We start from the raw sequence: 14,237 nt of genomic DNA on the forward strand, positions 1-14,237 counted from the left end.
CTCCAGAGACAAAAGCTACAGTAAGTAAAAGCCTGGTTTATTTTTGAAGTCAGTGAGAATCAATCCATTAACTTCAGGAGCCTCGAGGTCTCGCACTGGGGTAGCAAAAAGTATCAGAACTCTGGTTGGCAAGTGTCATTCTAGCCAGCAATGGACAGCTTATATCCCTATTTTTAGGTGGTAGTTTTCCTGGCTCTTAGAGCATTTTGAATGTATATAATACAAGCCAGTCCTACATTAGAGTTTCTCTCAGTTTGGTTTTAAAGAAAGTAAGAGAGCCTTGCAGAACCAGAGAGTCCTGATTGCTTCCCATTCCATAGTGGAATGGAGTTGAGTGTATCTGTCTATGCAAATTCTGTGTTTTTAAGTTCCTGACTCCTGTGGCAAGCACAGTGTTTCCATTGCTGAAGTAGAAAAGACAACAACTGAGTGTTGTTTTGGAAGGATACTTGTGAAGACTGTTCCCCTTGCACAGCTTCCATCTCTGAGTAAAGGAGCAATTGCTCTCCATGTTGGTTAAAACCAAAAAGTTGTGAAAAGTGGTGATTGAGGGGAGAGAAGACTGTCTTGTTTTGAAAATGTGGATAAAGCCAGTCAATGTTTCCACTCACTGGGAGGATGAAGCCTTTATTCAAATAATTCTGAGCCTCAAGAGAGTCTCAACATCTAAATTCAGAAGAATGTTCAGAGAAAGAAACTGGTTCTTGTTTGATAAGTATGATTTGTCTCCTTACTATAAATATAACTGTTAAGGAGATAAATTAAAGGTCTCAGAACTAAATATTCAATGAAAGTTTAAATATTTTGAAAAAGACAAAACTATTTTGGGGGACAGCCCCCTATTGCCCAGGTACAAGGGTTTTGCACTTTTTTACATTTTGCAATGTGTTCTGTTTCCAGTGAGGAGGAAATGATTTTCCATTGCTGCCCTTTTCCCTGCCCTATCTTCACTATCTTGTTTGTAAAGTTCAGGTAGAGATTTGGAAGGATTTGAGAGATGTACTTAGTCATACAAAATTATTTTACCTGAGAGACTTCCAGAGCTCAAGGATTATTATTAGTAGCTCTAATAACAATCAGTTCTTACCTACTTGCTCTTCATTCCTACATCTCAGGGTGCTTAATGAAGAAAGGTCAATACCTGCTTAATAGAAGGAGAAACTAAAGCACAGGAAGGGAGAGTGATTTGATTGTGGCTTAACACCTCCAGTGTCACAACCAAGGAATGAAGTTGGAAATACATTCCAGAGGCTTTTAGCACTGTTTAGTGCCTTCTAACAGCTGTCTGCAGACCTGTGCAAAGGAAGCTTTCGGAGCCTTGGTCTGTTCTCTTCCCAGAGGTGTCTGCCACAAAGGAGGCTGTTGTTGGTGTTCTCCTGACAGAGGTCACAGGCTGGTTTTTCCATCTTTGTAGGCTGATGCTTTCCAGGTCAGGAGGAAGACATGAGGATGATGTAGTTGTGAGTAGCTGTTGTGTAAAGTCCATTTCTGCAAAACTGGGGGGCTGATTTACATTGAGCACTTGGAACTCTTCAAACTCTACCAGTGTTTCTGCCTCTAATCTGAGGGTCTCATTGGGATGTAAGAGGGACACAGTCCCAGGAAAAATAGCATATAATAAGGGGGAAATGTCACTTACATCCAAGTGACAGTTTCATGTCTGAAGTGTTAAACCACTGTTCCTAGTTGCCACTAAAGACTCGGAGGAGAAGTTAGCAAATACATAAATCAGCCAATCCATTTTCATCCTCTGACAGGCTGGGCCCTTGGGAGACTCTGCCGTGACTCTGTTCCAGCATTGCATTTCACATTAATTTAAAATGCCAAAGAGAAGAGCCCTTGAGTCTCCTTTGGAGGTTTTCTAACTCCCAGTGCCTGTGCTGCAGACAGAGGTGGGGAGTGGGGCTGGCACAGATGCTGTGCTGGGGATTCCTGCTGGAGGCTGCCTGGGGTGTGTCTGGAACATGGGCACACTGCAGTGGGCTCAGCTACTCTGCAGCCATTGCTTGGACACACCTATAATGCTAATTCACAGTGCTTTGGATGAGTTTAAAGGGAGTTTTAAAACACACATCCTTTTCAGAAACTGGATGTTCATTTTGCAGTCAAATCAAGTTTAAAAGATATCAGTGAGTGCTGAGCAGGAACTGTGTAATGCATCACCTGTCTGTAGTTTACTGGGTTTCAAACTTGCAACATCCATCTTTAGACAGAGGATTTAGTGTGGAGCCTTCTTAGTTCCACTGTCTGTCAGGGATGCTGTGTCAGTTTGGGACAGTGGTGCAACAAAAGAAAGCATCCTTAACTTGACCTGATGAGTTTGTCCATATTTTTCCAGGTGTATCAATCTAACAAAAACTCACTTCTGCTGACAGATTTTGCCTCTCTTATTCTTAAATTGTAATAGCTGTAACTGTAATGTAAATCTAAGCTATACAAGACATGTAAATACATACATGGGGTGGGGAGGTGAGTGAAAGAGGTATCATTCACAATGGCTATCAACTGAAGAGAGGGTTTGGAGGCTTTTTCCTCCCAATGAAACTGGGAGATACAGAAGTATTTCATGTAGAAGGCTGCCCTTCCTATTGTTCTTAGTAGGAAATTATTCTGATTTTTGACATTGCCAAGAGAGCAAATTCTAGCAAAAATAAGAATTCTCATGTAAAACACAGTATGTGACTATAAAGCAAAACTACAGTCTGATGTGGGTAGTTTGAACAGTTAATAGTATTTTTCAAAATCAAAAGAAATCAAAAGGAAAAAGATGTCTTGTAGATTTTGCTAAATTTCTGGAAGAATTTGTGTTTAATTAATAGTGATTCCTAAGGTTATTAGCAGATTTACTTTTCAAATTCTCTGAAAATTAATGCTGTTCTCAGGGAGTACAGGAATTGTGCAGGGAACATGTTATTATTCATTGCTTAAAGGAAACCTAGCAACCTTTGCTTTGTGTGCAAAGCTCAACTTGTTTTCCAAAGAGCTGATATGGTGGTAACAGATGGCAGAAGGAGCAGCAGCTCTGATTGCAGAACTGCTTTGAAGCACAGTTTTTACTGTTTTCTCCTCTCGAGGAGCCTGCTTTGTGTGAGACAATGAGGGTTCCCTGAATTACCCTCTGTGGTTCCCTGGTTTATGTTCCTGGTACAGACACATTTCCTGGGTAGTTTGGCTGCCTTTCTGTCCCAGCCAGCCGGGGTGTGTGTCTGGCATTGGGGGGATGGCACAGGAAGGGCAGTGGCTGCTCTCTGACCCCACTAAAACAACAGGGAGACTTTTCAGTGCTTAGATTTTCTTGTCCTTGATCAGTTGTCCAGCAACTACAGTTATCCCAAGATGTATAAAAGAAAGGTCTAGTGCTGCTCCTGAATTTGTTTAGATGACTCTAAAGCTGTGCCATTTAAGGCAGGAGGGTAACCTAAACATTTTCCACAGGCTCAGTTTCTGCTGAAAAATGTTAATGTAGGAATTGGATGGAGTCCAATAAACTGCCTGAGACTTTTTATAAAAAGAACAAAAAGACCCTACCATGGCACTGTACCATGTTCCTTCACTTTGTTATAATTAATGTTACTAATCGTGGTCTTTTTCCCCTTCATTAAGGGGGACAAATAAAAACTGTTGTACAGACTGAAATACAGATTTGAGAGAATGTGAGCTGTGGGCTTTATCCTCTTCAGAAGAGGAAGAGCCTACATTCGTGGCACCAATTTACACCTCCTTTCCCTCACATGTAAGCTTAATGAACCTTTGCCAAATAACAAATTCTCTGAGTTCACAGTACAGTAATTGTTGTCACATGGCAGGTGGGGAAAAATAGGATTCTGAAATGATCAAGAGCAAATGTAGCTAGAAAGAATTACAGAATTTTGAGCTGACCTCTATAACATTTTAAACTTCTTTAATATACTTAAATAACATATTTATAATAATAAATTAGTGTCTTCTTTAGAAGCTGCTACATATTTCTGAAGGCAAAAGGCAGAGCTGTCAAAAGACTAAAAATAAGCTCAATCTTTTTACACTGTCTAAGCATACCAAAATTACATCTTTCTTGGGAGTTAGGACTAATCTAAGTCATCTCTGTGGGACAGGAATATTTGAATTGGGAATGTGATTATCTGCAGGTTCTCCTTGGTATCTTCTCTGAGCAGTACCAGGAGTGAGGACAGGGTTTGACTGGTTTTCCAGGGAGTTTCTCAGTGCCTGCTCTCCTGCTTTTCTTGGAAAAGCACTAAATGGGAACCCGGGCTGGGAGGGGTTGATACAGTTACAGAAGGTTACAGAAATGTTGTACTGGAAAGGTGGAAACTGTACTTGCTTTTCTCTTCCTCACTCTATCTGCTCCTTATAATTCCACGGGATTACATAATGATATCCCACAGCAGGAAACAGAGGGGCACAAACCCTGTTAGCACATCCTGGAGCATCAGCCTCGGAGGTCTGAGCCTGGAGTGTGTGTGGAAATATCACTCCTTGTGCTTGTACAGTTGCTTTATCCGCAGTAATTCAGTTGAATCTCAGCCTTCTGCATTTCTAGTGGAGCTTCTCTTGAACTTAAACAATATTGGCTCCATATGGTGAGATGAACGTTTCTGTGGGAGTCAGTCCCTGTCACCCTGACTGTAAATTCTGTTTCTGGGCCCTGCTCTTCCTCTCTGTCTGGGGTGTTTTATTTCCAGCACAAACAGTTACTCCAGGCCCCGGCAGATGATTCTTTACAAATGCAGAGTTCATGCTTTTGTTTTTAGGGGGAGAGGTTTTTCCCCCCCGAGCATGCAGGGGTGCTTTCAGCCTGGCTAGTTTGCCTCTGTAATATGAACATCATTAGTTTGGTTCTTGTTGTGACTGTCAATTTGTTTGCCATAGAGCTCTGTACTTTGGAGACTTACCCTCTTCAGAAGGGGGTTGCAGGAAGCAACATTACATGTCACATTTATTTCAGTGGCAAAATGACACCTTCATGGTCACCTGAGCAGGTGAAATGGGTGGGTTTGCTCATTTACAGGCCAAGATGTGATTAAATTGCAAGGGCTGAAGCTGGAACCGGGCTGGTAGATCCTGTCTCCTGAGGGAGTCTGAGGGTTTCAGTCACATTATTGACCTTTCCCAGCCTGGCTTTATTGGCTGTGTGTAGGTTGTGGGGTGATAGACTCTGGGGAGATCCTTTTCTAGGAGTTTGCCAAAATTTTAGCTCTCTTCCTGTTTGCATAGCAGGGTTTGCTTCCCCTGAAGGAAGAGGCAATGGCAAATGCTTGGACTTGTAGGTAACCCTTCGTTTTAAGGGTACACATTTAAGAAACTGTCTGCTTTATTTTAGGTTTTTTTGAATGGCTCCCTCCTGGCAATGTGAAGCTTCTAGAAAATGTCACTAAAGGTTAAATTCTCCTCAAAACATTTGAGAAGCTGGTTTTCAAGCTGTCATTGAAATACCCCAGTACTGAGGTAGCATTTCTCTGGGTTTTGTTTAAGTATCTGTGGATGCTTTTCTTGATGTCCAGCTGCTGTAGAACTGGTTTGCACTGCTGGGACAGATGTGTGTAAACATAAATGTTAGAGATGAGGTATTTGTCAGGTTTGCAGCTTTGTGTTCTTAGTATACTAGCATAGTATCCACAGGAGATGTGCAGGGTTTTCCAGTTAGCTCAGAAAATTCCCATGATAGCAAGCAATGGGATTGAATTTAAGGTTAATTCCCTTGCTGTAGCTCTAAAATTGCAGTTGTTGCTACTAATTAATTTTTTTTTTTCTTGTCAACAAGAATCTTTCTGCCATAACCTTGCTGGCTTGATTTCTTTCATGAGCAGTTTACTAGCTGATAGCAGCCTCAGTGGAAGGCAAACCACTCCTTAGTCCATACAGGACTGGATTTTGAAAAACAAGTCTGGGAATATATACAATTTTGCATAGTACAGAACAGTCCCAGCCTGGTCTCTCCAACAGATTGTACTACTATGCTATGGCATGGAGATGAAATCTTTTAATAGAAAGGACTTGATGTCAAATACTTTTGTGTGCTTGACAGAGTTAGTACTTGGAAAATAAAAATTCAGAGCTATCAGTTTTGCACTTATTTATTTAATTTACAGGCAGGGGACAAATGTAAATATGTAGCAGCAGAAACTGGCATTTTGGATTCCAAACACACCCTTAGTAGGCTTTCCCCATTAAGGGAAAAAGCCTCTTTCCCATCTGTGATGGGCTTTTAACACCCCCCTCCCAAAAGCAAGCAAAATGTAATGGTCAGTGGTGTAACAGGAGTCTGAATCCAGTCTTAGCTTACCGGTGTTTGACTGGTTTGATTATTGCAAATGTTGTGAAAGTCAGAGTATATTTTGCATATTTCAGCATAATTTTGAAAAATGCTAATTTGTTTATGTGAAAATTATATAACTGGGACACTTTATTAAACTGCAGATAGATTCTCTTAGTTTTAATTTTACCTCTAGGTAACATTAGAGTTTAACAAGACATTACATATGATTTTTTCCCCTTGTAATAATTATCCTATTTTAAAACATTGGGACTTTATATTTAGATATTACCTTCCTGTACATTTCCATAGACATAGAAGAGTTGTTCATGGCACAACTAAGACTATATGGTGATTTTTAGAAATCAGTATCAGAAGTAGTTCTCTGCAGAAGGTTAATTCAATGCATGTTATTGACACAGAACTACTGATGCAGGGCAGTTGAGGTGAACTCAAGTCAGGCTTATGGTGAAGGAGCCACTCTGGCTTATTTATTTACATATATTTTCTTTGTAAATGTGAGTTCAGAGGGTTCTTCTGTGTTAAGCAGCAAAAATGATACTTGTGAAGTGCTGAGTTGGTGTGGTGGAAGCAGAACTCTTGTGCCAAGATCCACGTTGCAGCTGGACTGAAGGCTCAGCGTTGTGTTCTGTGACTGCCACGTTGAGTCACCACAATGTAACATACCCTGGGACATGGAACAGTCTAAAAGTAGCTACAGCAGTTGGCCACACAAAAGAATGTTTTTATGCAGAATTACAGGGCTTGTGATATCCCAGAGGTCGAGTAGTTTTCCTGTCTGCACAACCCATAGTCCTTGTCCATCTGTGAAATACCAAATTAGATTGAATAAACAGATTTTTCTTACTATTTTACTTCAGATCATATTTAATCTAGTAGAGCCTCTACTGTAGCTGGGAACTGAGGAGGACCCTGCAAGGGTATTTATTTACTTTCCTAGTAATGATGTTAATGGTGGGATGATGTTAATGTGCTCAGCTCTGAGCTCTGTGTGTGTTCCCAAAGCCCTCCCTTCCCCTGGCCTGTGTGTGCAGAGCCCTGGGCTCTGTCCCTGCAGGGCCAACCCCGGGGGCCTGTGCTGCCCTCACCCCTGCTCCAGCACAGCCAGGCTCTATCCTGGGCCATCCTTGGCATTCTTGGACAGGGGACACCGAGTCCATCTCAGTGCAGAGCTGTGCCCGTAGGCACCCGCCCGATCCACAGTTATTTGTGACTGATGGAAATGTGGGATCCTGGCACAGATGGCTGATGGGCACGAGGCCTTGGCAGGCACTCCATGAAGGCTGCACAGGAGAGCCTAAAGCCAATTTGAGTTGACTTTTTCTCAACTGACTGTGATTTACATTTGGATGTTCAGCTTTTAGACTTAAATCTTTTATGCTTTTTGGATAGAGATGCTGAGATTATTCCATCTGCTTTAGTCAATAAGGGGATTACCAGCAGCACGTTCCTGCTGTAAGGCAGAGCACTCTCCAGGCAGTGTTTTCCCTTCAGTGTGCTTGCTGTGGATGGCACTGAAGGACATGTGACAGGAGCACTTGTTCCCTGCAGCATGAGACACTCAGATCAGTACACTGGTGGAGACTTTTTATAGTTTGCAGCACTGAAGAGAAACCCTGATTTTGAATTACTGATTTTGGAAAATATAGTTCCTACACCTGCCTGTCCTAGATAGCAGAGGAAATAAACGGTTTCCCACTTTTCTGTTGGAATGGCATATATTGCACAAAAAAAGCTGGCGAGAATGCTCCTTATGATTCCCCCGTGACAGTGAGACATTCAGAGCCAGGGAGCCTGAGGGAGGAGAGAAGAGTCTGTGCAGGGAAGCTCCTGCAGCAGTCACTGACAGCCACCCAGCAGATCAGCCCATCCTCTGAGACTGCTGCGATCCCCTCAGTTCAGGACAGTCTCCTCATGGAAGAGCAGATGCAGCAGTGATTGCCTGTGTTCTTGTTTTCCTCTGCCTTCACCCTCCCTGAAGCAGGTTAGCTGAATGGGAACAGCAATAAAAACACCATCAATATCCATTTGGAAGATGGTCTAAAAAAGGACTGAACAGACTGAAGACAGAATAATGCCAGTTGTTTATTACACACTCCCCTGGCTGGCACAAACCCTCGAAAGATAACAAGGCATTGTTGAGTACAAATGACTTCTAAATTCACTTACTGCAAAGCTGACTTTCCAGTTATAAAATGAATCAGATGGTTCTTGGATAGCTGAAAAACAAGAAAACCAACCAAGCTTACAAAACTGTGTCTGTATGAAATGGAGCTCTGCTTGTTATTTAGGGGTGTCAGATAAAATTTGAGCCTAGCCTTGTGAAGGAGAGTTATCTGTGATGGTGTTTTCTGAGCTCTGGGTACAGCTTTCCTCTGTGGACATTTTCTTTGATCCATGTAGTATTGCCACGTTCACTGTCAACAAGAAAACCACACACTCAAACTAGTTGCCTTCCACAATCCAAAACTTGATCCTCACATCACTGGGAATTTTGATTTGCAGCTGTGTAAGTCCTCAATGGCCAAAACTGTCAGTCAAGTTGAAAACCTAAACCAGAACTTGATTCTAATTTGCTTGTGTGTCCACCTACAAATACATTTTAAAAAGATTGTAACATATGCTACAGACCAGGAATTCCTGCATTCTGGTTTCCCTGGCAGCCCTGCCTGTTCTGTAAGAGCAGGAGTCCACATTGTATTCATCTGCCTGGCAGGCAGGGGGGCTGCTGCTGGGAGCTGAAGGATGTAAACCCTGCTGAGGAACACCAAAGTCCCCAACATCTTTGTAGAAGAATGTAAAAAATCCCTTCAAATCCAAAACTTGCTGTAGAATGGAGAAAACATTGTCAAAATCAATATTTATTTCATGTTTCATCCTTTTCTCAGACTCCCTTGGAGTCTTCATTCTAGTTGTACACAGATACCAAGCCAGTTAGGCTGCTGATAATATGAGTTTTATATGGCACTTGAGTGGTGGGCCTGAATCTTGCACATGAACAAGGGCTGGGATACAAAAGAGTGACAACACAAGTGGGACAGAGAACCAGTGGGACTGCAAAGAACAGGAGAAAGTCAAATTTTTGCACATGTTGCACTTCAAAATCAAAACATTGAACATGGCAACTGGGAAAGGTGTCAGTGTGCTGGCAGCAAGCCCCATAATCCCAGTAAGCTGCAGTGTCTCTGGTGCTGTGTGTGTGTGTGTTTTCTAAGTGCAGCTGGACAGGGTGGGGAAAGAGGCCAATACAGAGGCTGCAGAGACAGGCTTGGCATAGAGTTCTAAGAGCTCTTCCATTAATCACCTTTTTATTTCTTCCCTTCCAGGTGCAAGTGGGAAGTACACCTCAGGACCAAAGAATTGTGGGATACATTTCCTGCACTCACTTGCAAGCTATTGCAGGTACTGTCCTCATGTGCATCTCTCAGTTTGTCTCTATTTCCAGCCCTGTGGGGGGGTTCCTGTGCAAAAGGAGCAGGTGTTGCTCCTCCTGTGTTTCTGACAAAGTGCAGGGAGCATTGCAAAGAAGGGTAGACAAGTATCCCCAGCCTTTCTCATTTCCAGGCTCAGAGTAATTAAGTAGGATAGGACACAAACAAAAAAATCCCTCGAGAGCTTTTCTTCTCTTTGCTCCCTCTTAACCAAATACTGTTATTTTAGAAATACATCACTATCATTGTTACCCAACAGCATTTAACCCGTACTGTGAGTAGTAGCATATAAACCAAAATTTCTTTATATTGGGTAATCAGGGGATAATCAGAAGATGCAAGTTGGGACAGTTATTCTAGCTGCTGATTTCTGATGGAAAAAGCCAAAATTCTCTAGTTTTTGACTTTCAAATTTCAAATGACTAGCAGGTTAATACACTCATTGGAAGAGTCTCTTGGTCACATTTAAAAGCAGTTTCATAATTAGTGTAGTAATAAAAGCCAAATGTACAACCCTCTAGTTTGAGTATGAGCAGAATTTAATTTAGCCAGAGGTGTGGATATCTTTCATTTTACCTAATCTAAGTGTGACTCTTGTGCTCCTGGTGCTGCAGAGCAGGCACAGCCCTGTGCTGCAGGGCAAGGCAGGACAGTCAGACATTGGGAATGGTGGAACTTCCACCCCTGCTGGGCATGTCCTGGTTCCCCCTGCCAGGCAGCCAGTGCTGCTGCCCTGTCACTGCCTCAGTCACAGAGCAACTGGGGAACAAACCTGCCCGTCCCTGAAGTGCATTAGAGAGACTGCAGAGTTCTAAAAAAGACTAATGAATTTTTCAGCTACTTTTTAACAATGTAACATCCTTCTCTGCTTTTCTATTTTTAACTTATGGTAATGCACTGTGAGATTACTGTTGTGGAGCTGAGATTTGTTGCTGTTCTAGTTTAGTTTTTGGTTCTTTTTTTTTATTTCTAGTTTTCAGTCCTGTTCCTTTTTACTTCCTAGTCTTGAATTCTCAGTCCTTGATAACCAGATTGCGAAATCCCTAAAATATTAAAGAGGAAGAGGATGGGGGGGAAGCAATGTTCTATTTTCAAAGTCAGCCTAAAGCTTCTTCAAGGGTAAAACACAATCTTTCATTTCATGCTTTGCATTTTTAGGCTTATCTGGTTCAAAATACATTGAAATAGAGCAGACAATGATTTAAGAGTCTGTCCTTAGATATATTATATTTGTTTCTGTAATGAAGTGGAAAACTAACATTTGTTAAGTTTGGCAGAGCTGTGCTTTCTGATTTGCATCATCTAATTCATAACATTTCACACATTTAAAAAGTTATCCCAACACCCCAGTTCAGCAGTGTAGAGATGTGGTATCTATAAAAACTAGCACTGTTTCAAAGGTCAGCCATTTAAATCATCTCATGGCTGAGTGCAGCCTGGTTTCCCTTTTAGGATACACAAACTTACACTTGACAGTTCTGATACTTCTGTGAGTATAAAATAAAGTGATTCAACTGCTTATCAGGGACCAGCTACTAATGCTTTTTTCAAGAGATATGATGGCTCAACTCTGTTCTGAGCAAGCACTGTTTTTTCAGACTTGACCCTCAACTTTTTCAAGAAACCTTGGAGTTAGCTGTGGCTTTCCCTCTCAGTTCTCTGCCTGGGCTGGGTTGCTGCTGTGAAGCAGCTCTTCCTTCCCACTGTGGAAATGGCTGTATTTCAGCAACAAATGAGGGATCCTTTAATGAGACTTGATGTAATTATCTTCCAAGGGCTGTTAGGTTTACATGGTTCTCTTATATCTCATGATTAGTCAGTGATTAATGTTCTGGACAGGTTTTGCTGCCTTGAATCCACCCACATGCCAGGTCCTGTTGAGTCATGGCTTTGGGACAGCCCACCCATCCATCCATCCCCAGTGAACCTCCAGCTCCTGCAGCCCCAGTGCCAGTGCTGGAGCGTGGGGATGTGTCTCCTAACCTTGGGCATGGCCCTGTTCTGGGTATGGTGGGAATGGACCAGGGTCAGGTTCTCACCCAGCTGAAGCAGAGCTCAGCTCAGCACTGGGCTCAGCCCTGAGCAAGCTCTCTGTTCAGAATTGTGGCAGTGCCATCAGGAGGAACTCCCTGCTGAGCACCCTCAGGCCGTGGTTCCACAGGTCTCTGAACTGTCCCCACCATGGCACCTGCCCTTGCCTTGTCCCTCCTCTCAGGGTGCTGCCCTGGCCCCTGCAGGCTGTGCTGTGGCTGGGGACCCGACCCAGCTCAAAATAACCCAGCAGAATAAAAGGGGGGGGTGTTCCTTTGTTTTTGTGAGTGGTTTGTTCTTACTTTGGTTTGTTTCCTCAGCTCCCCTGGATTAAGTATGTCACAAGTGCAGGGGTCTGCACAAGTCAGATGTGACACAGCCTGTCTCATGGCTGAACTGAAGCCTTTGGTTTGTGGCTTGGAAACAATTTTTCCTTTTTACTAGGCTTTGCATCCTACACTTTACAAGGTTTTTTTGCCCCTCTTCCCCAGGTTCCCTGCCAATACATCCCATATTGCTCACCAGTGCCTCCACTGGACCTTTTAATTTCCTCTGACTAGGCCTGTAGCTGCTTTGTCCTACCACCATAGTGCTTGTTCTAATATCATTCAGAGTAGGACAGAACAGTTCTCCCCCAGTGTATAGTACCTGCCTGCAGTTCTAACTAAATCCAGAGTTTCACTTAAGCATTTTAGTGAATGGAAAGGGCAAGTATGATTATTCTACAACTAACAAAGGAGAAGTATTTATTTATGCTGGCTGAGGTTTCCCACATTACCCTTTCATCCATCCACAAAATTTGAAGCTGAAAGGAACTTTCAGACAATTTGGAAATGCTGACTGCAGGAAGCACTCACAACACAATTATGTGCATTTTTCCAGGCCAGTTACGGAGGAAAAGAGCACATAGCAATTAGGACAAATCTGTATTCTCTGGTTAATCCCTGGTGGCAGTCAGTCAGATCAGTGATTCTGTCTGAACATTTAAGAAGTTGAACATAACTGTTGGGAGTTACTACCTGTTCTCTTCTGTTAATATTTACTGATGCTATTTACTGATTGCATTTCAGTAGCAGCTTCTGAAATGTCTGTTCCCCTGATTGTTCTGGATGTGGATTTGGCTTCTCTTTTACTCAGGTGTCTGATTAGTGGAGTTCTTTTCATGTCCAAAGCTCTTTGGGAGCTGCTAAAACTTGAGTCTGACTTTTGCATACAGATACGGCTGTACCTGCTGAGCAGCTGCAGTGAGCTGGATAATACCTATCTTGGAAAACAAGTGCCATTAGAGGGATCCCATCTTGTGTCCTGGAAACATAGCTGATTTCACTGACACTGCTCCTGGCAGTGCACCCAGGTGCAATCACCTTTGTGACTTCTGTGGGGATAGTCAGGGATGCCAGACTGTCACAAGTTCTACACTTCTGCTACAGAGAGATGAAAGTCCTCTGTTTCTAGAGCTCCAAGGCTCCTGTTATCTGTGGAGCCCTGAGGTTGTGTGCTGTGCAGTGCTGTTACAAAGGCTCGGCATCCTCAGGGAGAGATGTCTGTCACTACGCAGTTAATGCCTTTTTAGTAACAATTATGCATCTTATCAGACACAACATCCTCCTAAAATATTTTTGTCTCTCTGTCTCTTGTTTTTCTCAAGAGTTTTCTATTTTGGAGAATTTTGCCATGGTGTGTTTCAGTTAAGTGGCCTTGCTGCATTCCTCAAGCTCATCTGTACCAGGTTGCTGCCTGAGTTTCATGCCCATGTGGTAACGGCTGTGTTTTTTAATTACTCCTCTTGGTGAAGCCATGACAGATAATTCACATAAAATGAGAAAAAAACCCCGTGACTGTTCAGGGATGTAAAAGCCAATCTTAGAAAATTAAATAATTTATGTAATTGGGACTTTGTGGGGAACAAGATGTTACTGCATCCTCGTTAACAAGCACCGAGCTTAAACACTGCGTTCTGAGGAAACAAGAGTAGCCAGAAGAAAGTACAGAGAGGAGAGAGGAGAGAACGAGAGGAGAGAGGAGAGAACGGTTGAGATGCTTCACAAGGAGAACAGTCCATCAACTTGAATAAGTTTCACCAGGAATGAGAAAGCTGGGACAGCTTCAGGAGGCTCTTGTCAAAGTGTGTGAATACTGGTAGGAGGGTGTGAGGAAGAGGGAGCAGCCTCTCCTCAGTGGGGCCCAGTGATGGGATGAGAGGACACAGGGAAAACTGAAATGCCAGTTAAGCAAAGGAAAATGGGTTTAACTGCAAGGCTGACTAAGCACTGAACAGGCTGCCCAGAGGTTGTCCTCCAGCCTTGGGAGATTCGAAACCTGCCTGGACATGGTTTGTGGCAAACCTTGGTAGGTGACCCCGCTGGAACAGGAGGGTTGGACTGGATGATCTCCAGGGGTCTCTTTCCCAGGCTCACCCTTGCTGTGAATCTGGAGCTTTGCTGTGAATCTGGAGCTTTGCTGTCTCTCTGGTTCAGCAGAATGTCTGTGTTAGTCACGCA

The 14,237-nt window shown here is 42.9% G+C and overlaps 1 protein-coding gene across 11 annotated transcripts in view; it reads left to right on the plus strand.

Moving 5' to 3' along the window:
• Positions 1 to 14,237, plus strand: part of SMPD3 (sphingomyelin phosphodiesterase 3) — an 85,078-nt gene that overhangs the window by 53,740 nt on the left and 17,101 nt on the right. For all 11 annotated transcript variants that reach the window (XM_017824458.1, XM_017824457.1, XM_017824459.1 and 8 more), the window contains one exon: positions 9,601 to 9,676. In XM_017824458.1, the coding sequence (XP_017679947.1) occupies positions 9,601 to 9,676 (76 nt within the window). The remainder of the gene's footprint in view (positions 1 to 9,600; positions 9,677 to 14,237) is intronic.

This window comes from Lepidothrix coronata, unplaced genomic scaffold (genome assembly GCF_001604755.1).
Source record: "Lepidothrix coronata isolate B3197 unplaced genomic scaffold, Lepidothrix_coronata-1.0 Scaffold110, whole genome shotgun sequence".
NCBI classification, from domain to species: Eukaryota; Metazoa; Chordata; class Aves; order Passeriformes; family Pipridae; genus Lepidothrix; species Lepidothrix coronata.